This window comes from Candoia aspera, chromosome 1, assembly GCF_035149785.1.
Source record: "Candoia aspera isolate rCanAsp1 chromosome 1, rCanAsp1.hap2, whole genome shotgun sequence".
NCBI classification, from domain to species: domain Eukaryota; kingdom Metazoa; phylum Chordata; class Lepidosauria; order Squamata; family Boidae; genus Candoia; species Candoia aspera.
The window spans coordinates 89,072,521-89,085,813 of NC_086153.1; the positions used below are offsets into that span (position 1 = coordinate 89,072,521).

General features: G+C 40.9%; 1 protein-coding gene across 1 annotated transcript in view; it reads left to right on the top strand.

The window, feature by feature from the left end:
• The window catches only part of HIVEP2 (HIVEP zinc finger 2), a 28,062-nt gene extending 15,358 nt beyond the window's left edge, over positions 1-12,704 (top strand). Inside the window, exons 4-7 of the mRNA XM_063309260.1 lie at positions 1,564-1,739; positions 4,710-4,811; positions 5,667-6,568; positions 10,204-12,704. Coding sequence (XP_063165330.1) covers positions 1,564-1,739; positions 4,710-4,811; positions 5,667-6,568; positions 10,204-10,992 — 1,969 coding nt within the window. The 3' untranslated portion in view covers positions 10,993-12,704. The remainder of the gene's footprint in view (positions 1-1,563; positions 1,740-4,709; positions 4,812-5,666; positions 6,569-10,203) is intronic.
• The last annotated feature ends 589 nt before the right edge of the window (positions 12,705-13,293 follow it).

Here is a 13,293-nt window from a genome sequence, read left to right on the forward strand (position 1 = left end):
CTGAATAGGAATGTATAGGATTGCATTGTGCAGTTAGGAATGTGCACACAGCAACTTATGCAAGCCTTCTTTAGGCAAAAGTATGCTGCTGTAAATGGTTTTACAGTATATTGGGCAGAAAGGGGGAATGGTTGGAAGAAGAATGAATTCTTCTGTGGCAAAGTTATTGTTTACTTCTCTTTAAGAAGACTGATAAGGTGCCTGGAGCTGGTGTGCAGAGGTGTGATATATGCCATTGATGTCCTTGCTGATTTTGGAAATATCTTCTTATCTACTGTGTCTTTATTTACTCTGCCTTTGGCCCAGTCAAGAGATAGCCAATGATCTTCAAAGCCTTTCCCAGAACTAGGTATAAAAGATTCTCTTTCCCTGGTATAAATATTGAGCAAAGAAATCATTGTTTGGGTATCTTATTTAGATGATTTGTAGGACAATGATCCCTTTGGAACTTGAGAGGGAGAACATGTGTGGTGGGTGTCTTGTGCTGCTTGAGGTATGTTAGAAAAACTGTGGCTCTTTCTGATTTGGAAATGTTGGAAGTTTTAAATTCCATGTCTTTAATGGGGAGTGTACATTGAAAAAGGAAAACAATTTCATATAGGCAGTTTAAATTTGCGCATGTTTGTACATTTGATCTCTGCATAACAGTTCTGGCTCGGCAAGAAGAAATGGTCACTGAGCAAAGGTCTATCTCTAAGAAGATGCATACAGTGACTATTTGCCAAGTATGTGGCAACATGATACTGACATATGAAAGCATTCCCTTGGCTTTGTTTTGGGGGGGGGAGGGAAGATAGCCTTCAATGGACCATATGATCTGCCTTAGCAAGTAACTGTGCTCTTTGTTATACTATATGCTTCTGAATGTAAAGTAGTAGATAATCACGAACACATGCAAAGCAAAGGAACTGAAACAGGTTTGCTGATAACCCTGTTCTACAAATGCATGGAAACTTTCTGGAATTCCCTAGTGGAAAAATAATTTTATAGTCCCACAATAGAGCAAAACCCTAAAGATACTGACAGAGTTGCCAGCTTTTAAGAAGGCTTTTTAAAAAAAAAAGTGGGAGGGGAGAAAGTTCTTTGCCTAGCTTCTTCTGAGTAGGTGTTCCTGCTCAAACATAACTCTTGTCTGTTTGTGTGTGTGTGTGCGCGCTCATGCGTGCATGCACCTTCAAGTCATTGTTGACTCCTGACAACTACCTGGATTAGTTGTGCAGTTTTCTTTGCAAGATTTTTGGAAGTGGTTTGCCGTTGCCTCCTTCCTAGGGCTGAGAGAGAATGACTGGACCAAGGTCACCCAGTTGTGTTTGAGACTAAGGAAGAGCTAGATCTCATGGTCTCCCAGTTTCTAGCCTGTTGCCTTGACCATTACAAAGTGATCCTCTTTATTATTTTGAAGAGTTGTTTTGACTTTTGTAGTATGTTGCCTTTACTGTATTCCTTTTATGCTTGTAACCCGCCTTGAAAGGTAACATTCAAATACTTCAACTAAATACAACCTTTGTGAATAAAAACGGCCAGTTAGGTGTTTCCTATTTCATTCTGACTTTCTTCTAACAGATATAAATCCAATGAGGATTATGTGTATGTCAGGGGACGTGGACGTGGAAAGTATATTTGTGAGGAATGTGGAATCCGTTGCAAGAAACCCAGCATGCTGAAAAAGCATATCCGAACTCACACTGATGTACGGCCTTATATATGCAAGTTGTGTAATTTTGCCTTCAAAACAAAAGGTACCTGATCATTTTTGTTCTCTTATTTTGCTGGGGATTGGTAGATGAGAAAATGTGCTCTTGGTGCTCTGACTTCCATCCTTCCAAGCGTAAGAGAAATTTTCTTAAACTGAGGGGGCTTTTATTTCTGAAAATAAGATTTCATGAAATGCACCACTCCCATTTGAATAAGTGATTCAAGGTTTGATGTGTTTGTCAGAGAGAGCCACTTTGTGTAACTACATTAAGAAATACGGGCTTCGACCCAGCCCATCTGTCTGCAGAGGAAATGTAGTGGCATAAAATTGCCTTGGCAATTATTACTTTTGTGCTGAAAACGTTATGGCGCAAACATCAATTACATCAAGGGATTGTACATTTGCAGTAGCACATTGCAGAAGTGGAACATTAGCTGTGCCAAGCTGAGAATTCCTAAGCTGACTTTATGGTGGGTCAGTTTCACAATTATTAATAATGCACTGTTCCACAGACTCCAGGTGGGCCCTTCCATCCATGCTCACATGAATTATGGATTGAGATCTGCTAGTACATGTCCATGGGTACTCACTGCCACAGGGGAGGAAAAGCAGCTTCCATTTATCATCTCTGCAAAACTGCATCAAATGATGGCCATGGGAGCCAGTGTTGGCATTTCCTTGTTTTTTGCAAGGAGCAAGCCATTAAGTTACTATGGTAACAAATCACTCTGGCAGAGTCAGAAGGTCAAACTTAAGTATCCTTAGTTTTGGGTGTGAAAAGATGACCATATAAGGTAAAGCTTTTAATTGCCCTGGAGAGGTATTTGCCTGGGCTTGTTAGTTTTGGTTTCCTTTCTACACTGCCTTTCTCCCAGTCCTCTCTGAGCGCGTGTGAATGCACAAGCTTGTAAGTATGTTTTTGTGCTTTCTGTAAATACATTTATTTTTATAGAAATGCCTGGTGTGTGTTTTTTCTGATCTGTCAGGCCAAACGCTTTCAAGCACTCTGCGACAGCCAGAACTGATTTTTAATCAATCCCTCCCCTTTTCAAAGAAAATAACACCAGTTGCCTAATTTAAAATGCTAAAGCCATTAGTGGCCTGCTCCTGCTCTAAGTGACAGTGGGAAAATATCTACTCTCTGTGTATGTACAGAGGGGTAATCTGCTTAATTTTGCAGTACTAATGTACGGATTGCCCTCTCAGCAGCATTTGATATTATAGGCCAACCTTCCGCAGGGTTGGTACACTCCAGATGTGCTGGGATCCTGGGGAGTTGTAATCCAACACATCTGGAGGTCATCAGGCTGCAAAAATCTCCTGTAAAAGCTGATGCCTTCACATGCTGGAGGTGTTACATTGAGACTGAATAGTGTGAAGAATCAGCAAATATCTGTAGGGAGGATAACACAATTAACAGAACTTTTTATGAACTAATTTTTTAAATATATTTGCTTGTTAATTATATTTCAGTAATAACTTGTAACCTGTTGTAAAAGTTAGTCTAGTTGCACCTCAAGGACTTGCAAATTTATTCTGGAGTAAGTTTTCATGCCCTTGTGTGTAAGGAAGTGGAGCTGAGTTTCTATAAGATCCCCGTCCTCCACATCCCCAGCTGATTGAGATCATCCGAGGAGACTCAGCTATAGCAGCCATTGGCTTGTCCCACAGTGATTCATGGTTGAGCCTTCTCTCTCTTCGTCCCAGTTCTGTGGAATGCACTCCCTACTTTGTTCAGAGACATAACCTCTTTGGGTAGACCCTACACATACCTTTACAAAATAGGCTTTTAATTGTGGGTTTTGGATGCTGGATTTATTTTTTTTAATTGTTGCTTGAGCCTTATATCTGGTTTTAATCTTGATTTTATCTAACCATAAACCTCTGAGAAACTTTGGTAAATTTAATAAATAAAGTAATCCACAAGGAAGTATTTATTTATTTATTCAATTTATATAGCCACCCATCTCACATTCGTGACTCTGGGCGGCTTACAATTAAGTAGCTAGATGTCAGAGGCAGGCAAATGGGAAAACACCTTGTGAAGTTTCTGCCAAGTGTTTATGTCCTCCTTGTTCAATGCATTCAGGGTGGGAGGTCAGAGCGGCAGCTGTTTTTTTTTTTTAATTTGAGTATTTTTTACTGTACAGTCATTTTTTTTAAAAAATCCCCTCCTACAGGGTATCATATTAGTTACAACAGTGCCAGGACTGGTGTAGGTTCGGGGCCATTTTAGGGAGGAGCTGTGCAGGGTATATACTTCTGGGGTAGGGGACTGGAAGGGCTTTGAATTTCCTAGATCCCTTGAAACCACATTCAACACCTCCCTTCTTCTCCCCTAATCACTGCTGAAATATTGATAGTAGAGGAACAACAGTGGAAGAGATTTTCCTTGTCTTGATGAGGAGCTGTGATGGCAGATCTCCTTTACCACCCATGGAAAGGGAGCTCCACAATATCCTGCATGAGGTTGTTATATGATAGTCCAGGTGTGCAAACCTGGTCAGTCCTAGATTTACCATTTGTTTCCTCATCTTTTCAAGATGGGAGGAGGAACATTTACTACTGTATGTCAGATGGTAGAATTGGCCTGACATCTTCCATTTTCCTTCTCAGTGACATCCTTAGATATTTTCACATCTCATCCAAACAATTGAAATGCCAATCCTTTTCCAGTATTTGTAGTTGTTGTTGTTGTTGTTGGCGGTGGTGGTGATGATGATACATTATTAACAATAATGACAGAGGCACAAAAAGAAGATTCAGATTCAGTAGTCCTGAGTATCACAGCTTAGTTATGAAAAGAGAAGAAAAGAAGAAACACATGCGCTTCTATGAAATTATTGTTGCTGCAATGACATTTATATAAAATGAATTTGTTTTATCCCTCTGTCCAGTTCACTAATTCCATATCCAGCCAAGAAGGAAAAGATGGGGAGCATCTCTTCATAAGAGTCAGTATGAATTCTAAACTGGTGCCATCTTGTCTAGTTCATCTTTGTGTTTTCCACAGGGAATCTGACGAAGCATATGAAGTCGAAAGCGCACATGAAAAAATGCCTGGAGCTGGGGGTATCAATGACTTCAGTGGACGATGCGGAAACTGAAGAAGCAGGTATGTGAGTTTCTCTGCTGCCGGAGCAGTTGCAGTATACAAATGACGCATCACATTCTATCACTTACTGACAAGAGAGGCTATGTTTTTAGAATTTAAGTTTTCCCTCATGTCAACACTAAAGCACTGAAAATAATATTGATATGTTGGTTTGAAGCTTACAGAATTTAAAGGCTATCTTTATGTCTTCTCTCATCTCACCCTATCCCATCCCATTCAGTAAGGTATACAACTGGTTCTAGCACACAGTATTCTTAGAAGCTGACATAAAAACATATCTCAAAATAGTGTGAAAATTTTTGGTAGCGCACATTGCTGTTAAAGTTTTCCTCACTGCACTTTACACAAGGTATCCGAGCAGCTCAGCTCCTAGTTTTTTGACAGGAGGAAAATATTAATTTAGGCCTCATTGTGGTATAATAAACTTTTTAAAGGCATATTACTGGACATTTACAGCTCATATTTTTTAATAGTACAACTCTACTTAGATGTAAGCCTTATCAAGTTAATCAGCTATTCCCTTGAAGCAGGTATACAGTTGTAAGTCAAGTATTTGAGGATCATGTAAATGCCGGTTGGCAATCAAATATGTGATTTTGGTTATACTCTGAATTTACTCAATTTTGCAAGAAGTTTCAGAGAGGCATGGATATCAAACAGGGTTATGCATTTGATGGTGCAGGAAAATGTCTTAAGTAGACATCTTACCCATGTATTACCAAAAAGCATCTTTGTTTCATATTGCAGTGGGAGCTTTAGGCACAATCAACAGCTTTATGGGCAAAAAAGATCTGCAGTCAAGTTCAGTTTTGTGTCCCTTGCATATGACTTGTTGAATTGTTACATTTGTTTCAGAAAATATGGAAGATAACCACCAAGAAATTGAGAAGAACAACATGTCTGGCACATCAACTGAGCACCAGTTCTCTGATGCTGAGGAGTCTGATGGAGAGGATGGAGAAGACAATGATGAGGATGATGAAGATGAAGATGATTTTGATGATGCTCTTGGAGACTCAACACCCAAAACAAGATCTCGAAGCACTAGCCCCCAGCCGCCCCGATTTTCCTCAATATCTGTGAATACTGCTACCACATCTTATGGGGGCTCTCCTGAGAGTTCTGTGGGTCATTCGTCCTTGATAAGTTATTTGGTCACTTTACCTAGTATTCAGGTTACTCACCTCTTAACAACAAGTGATTCTTGTGATGATTCACCAATGACAGAATATCAAAGATTTTTCCAGAATAAAAGTACAGATTCTGAACCTGACAAAGACAGGCTTGACATACCTAGCTGCATGGATGAAGATTATATGATTTCCTTGGAGTCCAACTCATCTCCTAGAGATTTTTCATCATCCAGCCAACAGTCATCCCCTGGGTATGATTCCTCACCATACAGAGATAACTCACCAAAGAGATATTTAATACCCAAAGGAGATCTGTCACCTAGAAGGCATCTATCACCAAGAAGAGAGATTTCACCTATTAGACATCTTTCACCAAGAAAGGAAGCTGTCCTAAGAAGAGAGTTATCACCACGCAGAGATGCTTCCCCAAGACGGCATCTGTCACCGCGGAGGCCAGTGTCTCCTGGAAAGGATGCAACCTCTCGAAGAGATCTGTCTCCACGAAGAGAAAGACGATATATGGCCTCTATTAGAGCAGCATCACCCCGGAGAGGCTTATACCACAACCCATCATTGCCCTTGGGCCAGTATATGCAATCTGAGTCAGTTCCTTTGGGACATTCGGTAAGTTAAATATAATGAGGAAACAGTCCTCCTAAAATGATTGCCTACAAAAAACTTTTTAACATTCTTTCTTCTGTTACGTCAATTGGATTCTGAGGTAATGGAAACTGAATTCTCAGAATTGGCTTAATTGCTAGGATGTGTGCTCAGACTAGGATATTGGTTTTGGTTGACAGACAGATCCTTACATCTTGTTGTTAATGAGTGAGACATGAGCCTCATAAACATCTGATTCTGTTCAGGTTGTTGGTTTTTTATTTGCTCCTTCCCTGTTACTGCAGCTCCCTGTCCCATGTCCCAGACCCTTCCTTATCTGCTAGTTCTTGGAGGGCTGTTTGGAGGCTTTGATGGGAAGGAGGAGAAATCTATTTACATTACTGTCTTTTCATTCATGTAGAGTGGGATCTTAGTTCTATTTATTTCAATGAAGCATTTTCTTCTTTACACGGATGAAAGCTGTAGAACGGAAGTGAGCAACCTGAGATCCCAGGACCAGGTGTCCCCTAAGCCCTTGTCTTGTGGCTACCTCTGATTAGAATCACTGACAGTATCATCAGCATATTGGGGAGAGAATATAGCCCCAAGGAACCCCACAAAGCAAGGGGAATAGGCTGGAATTCTCTCTTTCCCCGTCACAAAGACCAGCTTGAGCAGCCCACAGAGGAAGGAACAGAACCGCTTCAACCCCATGCTCCTCTCTCCCACCCTGTAAACCAGTCCAGAAAGATGGTCTCAAAAGCTGCTGAGAGTTGAAGGAGGCCAGGGTGGATGCACTAACTCTGTTCTGGTCCCACCAACAGTAATCAGCAAGTGAGATCAGTGCTGTCTCAATACTATATTTCCAGGCCTAAAACCCAGCTGAAAAGAGTCTAGATAATCTGTTTCCTCCAAGGCCCGCCAGAGCTGCCGTCCAACCTCCTTCTCAACAACCTTCCCTAAAAAGAGAAGACATTTGTACAGCCTGTGGCTCTCATGATGGCTTCTTGGGGAGGGGATAGACCACCGCTTCCTTGAAAGCAGGGCCACTCCTTTCCTCCAGGATGAATTTACCACTGCCTGGATCCAACCACGGGTCTCCCAGGAGGCCTTGACCAGCCAGAAGGGGTGCGGATCTAATACAGAACTGGAATCCATATGGAAGTAATATTTTTATTTGGCCAGATGAAGATTTAGAAAATAGTGTGTAGGTTTTCAAATATCTAAGTCCTTTGCTTCTTAAGAAACTAGGATGTCTTAGAGACAGCAGGTTCAAAATACGGACATGAATAATTTTATTAGCATTTTAAAAAAAAACTATCTCTGTAATCAGCTGTATCTTTAGATAAGAATTATCAGACGTACGAATAACTGCTCTGCACTGTTTCATTCCAGTCTGTTACCCACAGATGTATTTTTCAGAATGAGATTTTAGAAAAGCATCCTTAGTTTGTTTGTTTATTTGTATTTAAACCTGAATTCAAAATGACCGCCCCCCTCCAAGTGTAGACAAAAAAAAATTAAAATACAGACAGAAATTCTGGGAATGCGCTGCTTGTCAGCCTCAAGTTGCTAACTGCAGCTGCAAACCATCCTGTAGATTTCTGCCATCTCCCCAAAATGTGTGCTATGACACCCTTAACACATGTTTGTGTGCATACTTGCTCAAAGCCACGTTCCCAAACCTTCCTTCCAGCAGAAGCAGCAAAAAAGAAGGGGAAAGTAACCAGGATGGAAATGGGTTAAGGGATAAAGTAGACTGGCATTGGAAAGGCTGGGGGGAATTAGATGAAAATGTAGTGAATGGAAGAGGTAAATGGACAGAAAAAGAAAAGAGAGACAAGTTCTAATCAGGCATAAACAATATTAAAACATTCTACTATTAAAAAACATCAATCAGTGTTACTGTTAACAGACTAGCAGAGAGAGTTTAATGTTACAAGCAATGCAGTCACCTCACTTGTTCACCATTTCCTTGAGATCCTCAAGCCTGTTGACACAACCATGTTTTGAGGGACTTCCAGAAGGATATCAAGGATGGGGCCAGTCTCACCTTGGGAAGAATGATGTTCCCCAGGGCAGTTACCATGGCAGAAAAGGCCCCTCTCCTGGGTCCCGCTGGATGTAGCTCCTTGACAGACAGGACTGCAACATACCTCTTCTGCCAGACCCGATGGGACAGGCAGATGTAATCAGACAGAGGTGGTCCCTCAGATAACCTGGCCCCATGCCATGAAGGGCTTTAAAGGTCAAAGCCAGCACCTTGAATTGGACCCAGAAGCAAACTGGCAAGGAATGCAGCTCACTAAGCAGAGGTGTAATGTATGCTGTTCTAGGGGCACACGTAACTGCCTGTGCCACCACGTTTTGTACCAGCTGAAGCTTCATGATACTCTTCAAGGACAGCCCCATGTAGAGCATATTACAGTAGTCCAGGGAGGTGACCAGGACATGAGTGAAAATGAGTTACTTGTATTTCCTACCCAACAGCCCTCCATGGGGCTGCCTTTGAAGATGACTCGGAGGACTCAGTTGGTTCCAAACGTGACAGTCCATCTGCTACAGTCGAGCCGCCCAACACCTGTGTTCCATTTGTTCCATTGGTTGCTTCTAGGTCTGATTCAAAGTACTGTTTAAAGCTGTACCTGGATCAGCTCCTGGGTACTAAAGGATTAGTAGTACCCTCTCCTGACCAGAACTGGCCCACCCTGTGTTTTACTGCAGAGAGGGATTACTCAGGATCTACAATCTGTCTAAGGTAGAAGAAGTGGAACCTGTTGCCTTCCGACATCTGGAACCCCAAACCTTCTTTTTTTGGGGATTTTCCTTGCTTTTGTAAACTGCCTCAAGTCCTATGGAAAGGGGTGGTATATTTATTTATTTACAAATGTCTTTAGGCCACTTAAGTCATTTGACTCTGGCTTATCAAGGCAGCATACAATATATAAAATGAGAATAGTAATTATCAAGTTATCAAATAATTATGATCCACATACTGTAAATCTTGAATAAATAACTTTTGCTGTCAACATCTGCCTGCATGTTTCTCAGTGGATGTAAAGTGATCCCCTCCCCAATTCACCATTAATTATTTGGGAAAGCAACCGCTTCTTCCTGCTAGATGCACATTCCATACAGTCCTAGAAGTTATCCAGGATTAAAACTGTGTAACAGCTGAATATGTACAGGTCTTCAACCTAAATAATCTGCTACTATTTCACTCAGTGCTGCAGAACATTTAAAAGATTATTTCCTCGTGCTGTTTAAATTCTGAGATTTCATGTACTATATGTGTAGTAGTTTTTTAAACTAACTTGAGGTGCTGCCTTAGAAACTTCTTTAGAAAACTTCAGAAGATCCCCAAAATGAAGCCTTCACCCTAGCTATGAATCATTCTGTAGCCTGCCTCAGTGGGTTTGTTTTTTTTTTTTTGGTGAACATTTCAGCCAGCAATTACGTCAGGATTATGTCCCTTCTCCAGATATTTCTGTCTAGTAAGTAGCATGACATCTCATCCTAAATATAGTTGGTTAGGGTTGTAGGGTTGCCAAAGTGTTGTATGGAATGAGTGTTTTGCTGAGCCACTAACAAGAATGGTGTACTTCCCCTTCCAGGACCAGGAAGTACTGTTGCTGATCTTTGTCTTTCTCTGCTTACAGAATTCAAGAGCAGGATTGTTGCAGGCACCGTATTTCAACTTGCCCGGAGAAAAAGGCATTCTGGAGCACCCCATCCCTAACCTGTTTCCTGAGGGTCCTACCGACTATGTCTTTAGTCATCTTCCACTACACTCCCAGCAGCCACTTCGTGCACCTATCCCTATGATGCCCATTGGGGGCATCCAAATCGTCCATTCGCTCCCTGCAGCCCTGTCTGGTTTACACGCTCCGTCCATCTGGTCTCTCCCCAAAGAAAGTTCTGGGGAGGAGCAGTGGGAATCAGGCATCCCTCCAAAGCATCAGGAGAAACGTGCCTGCCCTCCCGCTGTGCATACAGTGGCCCAAGGCAGCACATCGACGTCTGAGTTCCTGTTGATGAGAAAGGGCGCTTTGGAGGAAGGTGTCATTGAGAGGGAGCAGGAAGAAAATATTCAGACTTGTACAAAAGCCATAGCCTCTCTCCGCATTGCCACAGAGGAAGTCCTCCACGGGACGGAGCAATTACAAAGGGATTCCGAGCCCTTTCAGAAACCCTTGGAAAGTGCACATTTTAGCATGGAACACTTTAGTGGCTCTGAGCCAGGCCAGATCTGCGCCTCAGCCACCAGCCCTGACTTGCACAGTGGTGAAAAGGACCTTTTTGGTACATCACAGCAGACTGTAGTATCTCATTCCACCCTTTACAGCAAAAGCGGCGTGGAGGTCAGACCGTCAGGCTACCTGAGTAGGAAGGATTCAAGCACACAGGAGAGAAGAGAGCTGCCCTCTGAGAAAAGCAAGCCACAGTGATCTGTGAGGTGTGAAAACTTGTTGACTCCCCCCTCCCCTTCCCCAGCGATAGAAGGAAGTATTTGAATTTATAGCATGCCGGTTCTAAGTTACAGTAGTTTGCTATTATATATACTTTTGTTGTATCAAAAGAATGGAGTAAAACTACGAGTCGTCATGGGCCTGACCAAAATGAAATTTCAAAATTCTTATTGGGTCTGGTACTTTTAACCTGTACAGGTGTTTGTGCCTTTTCTTTACTTTTGCTTATATTCTTATAAGCATTTTTTAGCAGTAATTTGTACATATTTTAGAATTTGTGTATCTGCTTTGTAATAAATGTAATTTCTTTCCTTTTTGGGACACTTTGACCTAAATGATGTAAAGCAAAAAACAAAAAAAGCATCAATATATCTGTGAGGTTGCACTAAAATATTTTTATATGATTAAAAACTGAACAGCTTTTATGTACAGCTCTGATTCTGTAATACTAATATTTATTTACTTTGTTTCATAAATTGTACATTTTTTCTTAATGTTGCGGGTTGCTTTTCTATGTGAAGCATGGGATTTACTGTTGCATTATTAGAACAAAAATGTATATTGTAAACAAGATATTTAAACTAGAGTATCTTATCTTATTCTGCACTTATGCATTAGTTAAAAAAATAAGATAAAAGGATGTATCAGTCCATTCTTAACTCTTGTAATTTTTTTTTTGTCTCTTGTTTGCTGGATCAACTATAACTTAAAAGTGCTGATTGTGATTTTAAAGAGATAGTACCGTAAAGCATTAAAGTAAAACCATGTGCTATTGTGAGTTTTTTCAAAGCTTTATAAAAGTTATAAATATATTAAAAGTATTTGGTCTTATGTGAACATGTTGCTATATGCTCCTTTAAAAAGAATATGGGAAAACATTCCACCCCGTGTAAATATATGCAACTTCAAAAACTGGTGCAATTTCATATCGATTGTGTGAATGCTTAAAGGGTTCTTCCCATTTCTAGTGAGGGTCAGCGAATAGGGGGATCTTGACTAGGAGAGAAGCAAGATCAGGTGATGGGACATCGCATATCAGGATCAAAGTGTCTTTAAAACAAGAGCAGTGAAATCTGGCATCCTTAGCCTTGATTACAGAGGAGTCAAGCTTTTACTCCAGATGAGAAAGCACAGGTTTGTCTGCGCAGAGCTTAGATAATCGGCTGGCCCGGTAGCTTGGCAGTCAGCGCTGGGCGCTGCACACAGGAGACAGAGCCATGGAAGCGAGCTGGAGGGTTTCCAGACCAGCTGAGAGCAAGGAACTGAGTCATATTGCCAAGTTATCTCGCTTCTGAGGGGGCAGGGGTAGGTGGGGTTATGGAAAGGGAATGGAGAGAAATAGTTGCTCACAGCTGTTTGGGGATAGACGTTCTTCCTTGGAAAAAAAGGTCCTTCGTATCTACGGATCTGTCTAAGAGGAAAGATCAGCCGGCAAAATCAAGATTTAGGGCATTTATAGCATTCAGTTGTCTTGGGAGAAGTTTGGGAGGAACCATTCCTTACATGTTTAAAGGTATGATGGATTTCCCCAAATATACACACATCTGCCCAAGTCAACAACAACAAAAAAGCTGGGTTATTTTCTGTGCTATTTAATGGATTATAATTCTGTGAAAACACATTTGTATATTGAATTGCAATACATTTAAGGAGTGTTGTTTAAAAAGAAATAAATATACAGTTACATTACAGATCTAGTGTCCAGTTTTCCTGTGGTGTTTTGATTTCCTCCCCAAGTTAGCAGTGGAAGCTCTGAGCTGCAGTCCTGGATCCCGCACTTCACTTGCAAGAAAGCCACCTGGAACTCAGTGGAATTTGTTCCCAAGTAAAGAATTGGGCTGCATGTTGCCTAGAGGCGTGTAAACTGATGTTACATTTTGTGAGCACAAAAACATATGTAATATATTTAATTTTGTATATAACAACAACAAAACAATTGACACTGGCTGAAATTTTTCAAACTATTACAAAATTATTGTTGGAATATTTGATAGTCATTGCATGTTTTTGAAAGAAAAAAAAATCACCTTAATTGATTTGCTCAGCTCATCCAAACCTTCTGAATGTATGCCACTTGACCAAAAGCATCTTCCAAAGACATAAGCCGAAATAGCTATTATTAACCAACCAATCAATAATTGCAATAATGAATCCTAACCAGGTTCATAGAATCAATGGTCCTCCATATTGCTGAGTTAGAACCCAACAAAAATGGCCCAATTTAAGGGATGCTTAGAATGAATTTCAGCATTGCAATAGTAGCATAATGTACAGAGAAAA